Raw genomic sequence first — 8,888 nt, forward strand, 5'->3', positions numbered from 1 at the left:
GTGCATCAGGCATATCAATCACATAGGGTAGTGGAAAGGAGGAAGTGGGCCACCTACAATATTAATTTTTACTGTTTATTCCCTTGATAAATGATCCCTGCTCCAATGACCAACAAATTGATACACTGCTAGAAGAAAGGAAATTGCATCCATCTTGATATTGTATGGATTAATGATCCAGAAGACAACTGTAAAGAAGTTACCACCAAATGGAGAGATGTCTCATAGGTTCTCTTCTAAGAGGTAAGGGAAGGTTTTGGTGGATTCAGTATCACTGTATGATTCAATGGCAATAATATACATTATTTAATTAATAATCAGCATAAACAAATTAGCCAACCTGTAGATACTTAAGGTATATATCCCAATATCTCTTGCAGAGGATGAGGAAATAGAAAAATTTTATTAAAAAAAACCCCAAACTTAAGAAGATCCTGCAAACTAAATCAACACCCACTTTGATATTTAATGAGTTCAAAAGAAATATGAACATAAGGGAGGATTGAAAACATAAATTTGGATAAAGAAGCAAGGGGCCTAATACCTCTAGCTTTCTTGGATACTTCATGCATATAGAGCAAATCATGAATACTTTATTCAAGGAAAGGATTAGAAGGTGCCAAATGTAGGAAACACTGGACAACATTATCAAAGATGAAACCGACTATATATTTGTTTGTTTGTTTGTTTTTTGGTTTTGGGGGGGGGGCTTTGGTGAGGCAGTTGGGGTTAAGTGACTTGCCCAGGGTCACACAGCTAGTGTTAAGTGTCTGAGGCCGAATTTGAACTCAGGTCCTCCTGAATCCAGGGCCAGTGTTCTATCCTCTGTCCACCTAGCTGCCCCAACCAACTATATTTTAATAAACAGAAATGACTGGTTTCTAATGGAGCCATCATTTTAGAATCAGCTATCTATGTGTAATCAGACCTTCCACTGATTAGAACAAAGGTCAAAAATGGATGCCATTCATGCTTAGTGTTAAGATCATATAGGATTCTAGTAAAGATGTCACCATGGAGGTAACTTTTGTTCAGTAATTTGGCAAGCATCAGTACTGAGTGAAACATAAAGCAGAGAGACATGTTCATTCATATTTGCTTGTGTCATAGAGGTAGTCCTGAGCAGAGGCCAAACAGAAGGGAGATTTCCCTACTGATGGCAAGGTCCACTGGATGCTCTTTTTCATAGGTGACACTGTTAATTGTGCTAAACACCACTTCTAATCTCTGAAGCATTACAAAGCCTATTCATGAAACCTAGTCATTCAAAATAAAGTGGCCTGACTATCCATTGTTGGAAAAATTAAGTGGTTGAAAGTGCACCTTTCTCAGACTAAAATGAGCAATTGGATGGGCAGCTCATTGGGTTAGTTCATCAGGATATTGTATGTATCTTAAATGGATATTATAGATGGACAATAAATTTGATTCAAAATTGAAGAGGAGGAGGAGGAGGAATATAGGCTGGATCTCATTTGGGAAATGGTTCAGTGTTTTCAATGATCAAAAACCCTAAATTGCTGGTTGTTACCAAAGTCTATCTTTTAGTTATTGATCTTGAGCAACTAGGTGGCACAGTGAATAGACTGCCAGGCTGGAATCTGGCCTCAGACACTTACTACCTACCTATGTGACCCTGGACAAGTCACTTAACCCTGTTTGCCCCAGTTTCCTCATTTGTAAACTGAGCTGGAAAAGGAAATGGCAAACCACTCAAGTATCTTTTTTTTTTTTCCTGCAAAACATATATTGGAAACTTAAAGTGAAGATTGCAATGAAACTTAAATAGCAAGAAAGGATTATAATACCAAATCGAGTATGTCTCCAAGGGAAGGAAGCCACATGGGAATTGTGAAGAATAGGTTGTGATCAACAGCCAATTCTGGGCCAAGGAAGACTAGTGCTAGGCCTTTCTGCTTCCTAGGATTCCTCTCTCAAAGCGACAAGGGGTTCAAGGCTTCATTGTGCATTTTTTCTTTTTTCTTTTTTTTTAAACCTAGGGTTAAAACAACTCAGCCAAAGGTCAATTTGAAGCAGGTTAAAAAACTGATCACTTTCCATGATTAAAACCTGAAATTATTTCCCCTCCTTACTTAAAGGACAAATGGAGAGCAAATTGGAGGGAATCTCCAGAGAATAGCACTGGGCTCTTGTTAAAACTGACAAACACTCTAAGTAAGAAAAGAGGCAAGGGATTTTCCTGTCCCTAGGGGAGAGGGTGATGGACAGTAAGAGGAAGAGAAAAGGGAGCCAGTGAGAATAGAGAAGGGGGAGGGAGAAGGGAAGAGGATGAGAGAGGGGGAGGGAGGAGAGGAGGAGAAGAAAGAAAAGTGAGAAAAGAAAGGGAGGAGAAAGGGAAAAGAGAGGATGAGAGAAGAGAAAGAAAAGAGGAAAGGAAAGGAGAAGAGAAAGAAGGAAGGGAGAAGAAAGAGAAAGGGGAAAAAGAGAAAGGATGCAAGAGGAGAAAAGAAAAAGGAAGAAAGAACAGGAGAGGAAAAAGGGAATAGGAGGACAAAGAGGGTAAGAAGAGAGGGAAGGAAGAGAGAGGAAAGAGGGGAGAAGAAAAAGAGGAGAGAAGAACAAGGGAGAAGAGATAAGAGAGGAAAGAGAGGGAGAGAAGAAAGGAGGGGAAGAGAGAGAGAGAGGGATAAGCAGAGTGTAATGGGGGACAATGGGGTACGGGTTTGGGGTTCTTAGGAATTCCTCTTTAAAGAATTACACCCTCTTGGGCAGCTAGGTGGCACAGTGGATAAAGCACCGGCCCTGAATTCAGGAGTACCTGAGTTCAAATCCGGCCTCAGACACTTGACACTTACTAGCTGTGTGACCCTGGGCAAGTCACTTAACCCCCATTGCCCTGCAAAACAAAAACAAAAACAAACAAAAAAGAATTGCACCCTCTTGCACACAAAAGCAGTTAGAATAAAATGGTAGTTTATTTAGGGGCAAGGGAAGGGAAGGCGGGGGAAGGAAACCATGAAAGAAATCCTTAGACTTCTCATGGGGAGATAGGTACAAAGCACGTGGCTCAGAGGTACCAATCTCCTTGAGCAGGAGAATGGCAGGTACTTTTATAGAGGACTGATGGGGGGAGGGGTGACCATTTGACTGTGGAAAGTTCCTTTAGTGAGGGAGGACCATTCCCCACTGGTGGTAGCTGGGGGAATTGGGTAAGGAGTGGAGGACCATCCCCCACTGGTAGTGACTAGAGGAATTCAGTGAGGGGTGGCTCTCTCTTCAGGACACAAAGGCCACAGCCACACCCAAGGGAGACCAGAATGAAGGGTGGGAATCCAAAGCTAGCTCAGTCCAATTTGGTTCCGTTTATCTCTCTAGGTGCATCTGTCCTCTGGTTTAGTTTCTCAAGGAGAAGATTCCTTGATGTGCCCCAGAGAACTTCTGGAGTGCTCTGCACCCCATGACAAGAGGCAGAAGAGAATCAAAGACTTGTCAAAAAGGTGTTCAAGGGGCAGCTAGGTGGCACAGTGGATAGAACACTGGCCCTGAATTCCGAGGTTCCCATTATCAGCAAAGAGATGTGCTGTGGCTGTATCAAAAACAAGGCAGTTGCTGCTCAGGATGGCAGCAGCCACCCCATCATGGATGGAATAGGGCTTGGGTTCACAGGTCAGTCTCTGCTGGTTGCCATTCAGTTCCAGGTTATAAGCAAAGTTCTCTGCTTGCTTCTGGGTCCCAATGAGCAAAGAATGGCAAAGAATTGTTGGTGGCCATCATACTTCTCTTGTTTCTTCAGCACCACCATGAAGTAATGGCCAAAGCAGTACTGCATCATCACCAATTGATAACCCTGGGGCAAATTAATGTCTGTGGCAAAGAACATGATGTCTTCTCCTTCTCTTTCGATGTCACTCCTTAGTGATGTATGCATGAGGTGGGACGGAATGGCTTCCAGTGAGCCCTGCCATTTACAAGAGGCACCAGGATAAGGACAGGAGTATGGATGGTCTTCACAGATGTCTTCATGTTCTGGCTTCTCCATATGGGGAAGAGGGGAGTTCCAAAGAATTGGAGGTTCAAAATGAATCTTGTAAAATAACTTTAATTTTTTTTTTTCAGGGCAATGGGGATTAAGTGACTTGCCCAGGGTCACACAGCTAGTTAAGTGTCAAGTGTCTGAGGCCAGATTTGAACTCAGGTCTTCCTGAATCCAAGGCGAGTGCTTTATCCACTGCACCACGTAGCTGCCCCCGAATCTTGTAAAATAAAAAGAGATTTATTAGGAGAGTAATATATGTCAGAGGAACAGAACACCTTGGTGACTGTCCTCACTCAAATATCTTTTGCCAAAAAAACCCAACCCCAAATGGGGACATGAAGAGTAGGACACAATGGAAAACAATAACAACAATAGATTTTTCCCATTGATACTATTTGACTGCAAGCCATTTGGCACCTTGACCTTAGAAGAATCGAAATTTCAGGTGACTCAAAGGTCAATGGAAAGATGCATGGTGGGTGTAAGTAGGCTGTAGCATATTTTCTTTCTTGTTTTTTTTTTTAAACTTAGTATTATGTTTTTTGAGTTTTTCCCCTTTTGTTCTGATTCTTCTTTCACAGCATGACTAATGTGGAAAAAACAAAAACAAAAGCAAAAACAGTATCCACAGTTCTTTTTTCTGGATGTGGAGAACATTTTCCATCCTGAGTTCTTTGGAATTGTCTTGGATCATTGTATGGCTGAGAAGAGTTAAGTCTATCACAGCTGATCATCACACAATGTTGCTGTTACTATATACAATGTTCTCCTGGTTTTGCTCACTTCACTCAGCATCAGTCCACCTAAGTCTTTCCAGGTTTTTCTGAGATCTACCTGCTCATCATTTCTTTCTTTTCTTTCTTTTTTTTTTTAAAGTGAGGCAATTGGGGTTAAGTGACTTGCCCAGGGTCACACAGCTGGTAAGTATCTGAGGCCAGATTTGAACTCAGGTCCTCCTGACTCCAGGGCCGGTGCTCTATCCACTGTGCCACTGAGCTGCCCCTGCTCATCATTTCTTATAGCACAGTAGTATTCCATGCTGTAGCATATTTTCAGCAATAACCTGTGTGCAAAAAGTCATATACTAGATATCAGGGAAATGCAGAAAAGGAGGATGGCTCATCATGTAGCAAGTGTGAAGAATAATCAATGGCAACTATTTTTTTGTTTTTTTTTTGTTTTTGTTTTGTTCTTTTTGCAGGGCAATGGGGGTTAAGTGACTTGCCCAGGGTCACACAGCTAGTAAGTGTCAAGTGTCTGAGGCCGGATTTGAACTCAGTTATTCCTGAATCCAGGGCCGGTGCTTTATCCACTGCGCCACCTAGCTGGCCCCTGGCAACTATTTTTTAATCATAAAAGCATTTTATTATTTTCTAGTTACATATAAAAATAGTTTTCAACATTTGCTTTCATAAGATTTTTAGTTCCAAACTTTTCTTCCACCCTCCATTCTCTCCCCCCACCCAAGACAGAAAGCAATCTGATATAGGTTATGTATGTACAATCACATTAAACACATTTCTGCATTAGTCATGTTGTGAAAGGAGAAGCAGAACAAAAGGGAAAAACCTCAAAAAAGAAAAAGAAAAACAAAAAAAGTAGAAACGGTATGGTTCAATCTGCTTTTTTCTGGATTTGGAGAACATTTTCCATCATGAATTCTTTGGAATTGTATTGAGTCGTTGCTCTTCTGAGAAGAGCCAAGTCTATCACAGTTGATCATCACACAATGTTGCTGTTACTGTGGACAGTGTTCTCCTGGTTCTGCTCACTTCACTCAGCATCAGTTGACTATGGCAATTGTTGAGACTCTTTAAATAACGTGATTATAGTAACCTTGTGTTTGACAAATGTAAAGATTTAAGATTTTGGGATAAGAATTCACTATTTGTTAAAAATTGTTTGGGAAAACTGGGAAAAAGTCTGGCAGAAACTAGTTATAGATTAATATCTTATGCCATTTACCAAGATAAGGTTGGAGATATCACAGAAGAAAGCATAGGAATATTGCTAGCCAGGATCTGTGTCCACTATGGAGGATTTATGGAAGACCATGAATAAGAATTGCCAGCATGAGAAGTCATGGAGGAGTTACAGCTTTGGAGGGAGTACCCACTTCAGTATGGTGGCAGATCTGTTCTATAAATGTGACTTATTATTAAAAAGCCTTGCAAATTTTAAAATTACTCTATAGAAATTAGAGCTATTATTAATAAGTGAATCAGATTCAGTATCATCTGACTAAAAAGTTAGCACTGGATTCTTCTAGATACAAGGGAAAGAATTAAACAAAAGTAGTTATAGGAAGTATTTGAGAGGTAGTATGGCAAATTAATCTGTAAGCAATTTGCATTTGACATGTAGATGCAGCTGACTTGGACCAAACAAGAGCTGGGTTTGAATCCAACCTCAGATATATAATATCTATATGACTGTGGGCAAGTCATTTAACTTTTTTGAGTCTTAGTTTTCTCATATAAGATGTCAGGATAATAACAGTACATATTTCACAAATTTGTTGAAGATTTTATATGATAAATAAAGAGGTAAGGCACTGGATCAGGAGTCAGGAAGACCTGAATTCAAATTTAGCCTCAGATACATACTATCTGTGTTATCCTGAGCAAGTCACTTAACTCTTGTCTGACTTAGTTTCCTCAACCATAAAATGGGAATAATAATAGCATCTATCTCCTAGGGTTGTTGTTGCTGGTCTTTTGTTCTCAAAGAGGACCCATGATGTCAAGAGAGTGATGACTTGACTTGCAAGTAAATTGGATTTCAGTGAGGTGGAACTATCCAAAGTAATCAGCCTCAATCTTTCCTCCAGTCATCAAAGTCCAGTGGCAAGACAAAAGTAAAAATGATTGGGGATGGCCCAGGATGCAGTGGGTGACCTTGGCCTTTTAAAATTGAAGGTCTTTCCCAGGGCTCAGTTTATTTGAGGCAATGCCCATTCAGTGATTAAGAGATAGATGAGAATTGAGACCAAAGATGACCTACTTTACCAACTCTAAAGACTCAATCTGGAAGGTGAAGACCCTCAGAGTTTCTGGCCAGAATAGAAAACAATTGCTATTTACACTCATTCTAAGGCATCAAAACCTAAACAATGAACAACAGAGGCTTGAGATGGGGCCTATTGTTCTCCATACAATGAAAGCCAGAGTGATTTGGGTTTAAGGGCATAAAAAAGTAGCTCCTTTTGAATCACAATGTTTTTTTCAAAGCCAATTTTTTCTGAGCTTTATTTCAAGAAATTATAAATGAAAATTGCATAAGATAAAGAGATAATTGTTCCAGATTAAAAAAAATTTAAAAAATCTAGCCCTCAAACCCCAAGATATCTTACAAAATATAAGCAACCAAAAATTGAATTTCTTTAGACAGAGCGCCCACATGTGAGGGTATGACTTTCCTTTTGGACAGAGGGACCACATGTGATGGAAGAAGGAGGAGGAGGAGGAGAAATAGCAATATTGGTTGTTTTTCATCCTTCATTCTCAAAGAGGACCAATGAAATCACAAGGGTGAAGTCTTGACTTGCACATGAATTGGATTTAAGTGAGGCAGAGCTGTGCAAAGTCATCAGCCTCACTTTCTGCTCCAGTCATTAGATTCCAGGGGCAAGACAAAAGTCAAGATGACTGGCAATGGCCCAGTAGGGTTGTTGTAAGGATCAAATAAAATAATCGTAAAGTGCTTTGCAAATATTAAAAGCACTATATAAGTGAAGTGAATAGAAGCAGGAGGATGTTGTATACAGTAACAGCAATATTGTTAGATGAACTGTGAATGACTTATTCTCAGCAATACAATGATCTGAGACAATCTCAAAGGACTAATGATGAAGCATACTATTCATCTCCAGAGAAAGAACTGATATTGATTGAACACAGACTGAAGCATGCTATTTTTCACTTTCATTTTTTCTTTTATTTGAGTCTTCTTATGCAAAGTGACTAATATGGAAATAATTGCACATGTATAATCTATATCTGATTGCTTACTGCCTCAGAGAGGGAGGAGGGAAGGGAGGCAGGGAGGGATAGAATTTGGAACTCAAAACTTTAAATAAAAATGTTTATTTAAAAAAACACTATGTAAATGCTAGCTATTATTAAAGAACTTTGCAAATTTAAAAGTTTCTTTATTTAAATCAGAGCTATTATTATGTAAATTAGATTCGGCATAATCTGACTAGTTAGCATAATTTTTAGTGCCATGGAGCTCTGGCTGTTTGGTCATATTGGAAATTAACAAAGTACACCATCAAGGCAGTTAAATTGTGTGGTTTTTTTTTAAATTGGAAGTCACTTAGATGTGATAATACACCAGAATATGAGCAGTTGTTTGTATCTTGTGAAAGATCTTCAAAAAAAATCTTGAAGATCCTCAGAAGGAAAGCAGTTTTAACCTCATATCTCAAGGATAACAATAATACTTGATGTTTCTATAATTCTTTAATGTTTTTTGTTTGTTTTTGTGAGTCAATGAGGGTTAGGTGACTTGCTCAGGGTCACATAGCTAGTCAGTGGCAAGTGTCTGAGGCTGGATTTAAACTCAGATCCTCCTGAATCCAGGGCCGGTGCTTTAACCACTTAGCCACCTAGCTGTCCCTATAATGCTTTAATGTTTATGAAAATATTTTACATGTATGATCATTTGGTTTTCAGAGTCACCTTGAGAGGTAGGTACCTTTGTGACCTTGAGTATGAGGTCTCTGGGACTCAATTCTTGACCTGTAAAACGAGAGGACTGGATTAGATGACCTCTTTTAATGCTTTCCAGTTCTACAATCTATGGCTCAACGATCCCCATTTTGCAGGTAAGGAAATTGAAGTCATACTACTCTAAAGTGCTAGACATGATACATAGTAGGCACTTAATA

At 39.6% G+C, this 8,888-nt stretch overlaps 1 protein-coding gene across 1 annotated transcript in view; it reads right to left on the minus strand.

The window, feature by feature from the left end:
- The window catches only part of LOC122751534 (E3 ubiquitin-protein ligase Siah2-like), a gene marked incomplete at its 5' end in the record, with an annotated part of 63,194 nt that extends 59,191 nt beyond the window's left edge, over positions 1-4,003 (minus strand). Inside the window, 2 exon segments of the mRNA XM_043998613.1 lie at positions 3,503-3,703; positions 3,706-4,003. Of these exon segments, the coding sequence (XP_043854548.1) occupies positions 3,503-3,703; positions 3,706-4,003 (499 nt within the window).
- Between the last annotated feature and the right edge of the window lie 4,885 nt (positions 4,004-8,888).

Source organism: Dromiciops gliroides, chromosome 1 (assembly GCF_019393635.1).
Source record: "Dromiciops gliroides isolate mDroGli1 chromosome 1, mDroGli1.pri, whole genome shotgun sequence".
In the NCBI taxonomy this organism is placed as follows: domain Eukaryota; kingdom Metazoa; phylum Chordata; class Mammalia; order Microbiotheria; family Microbiotheriidae; genus Dromiciops; species Dromiciops gliroides.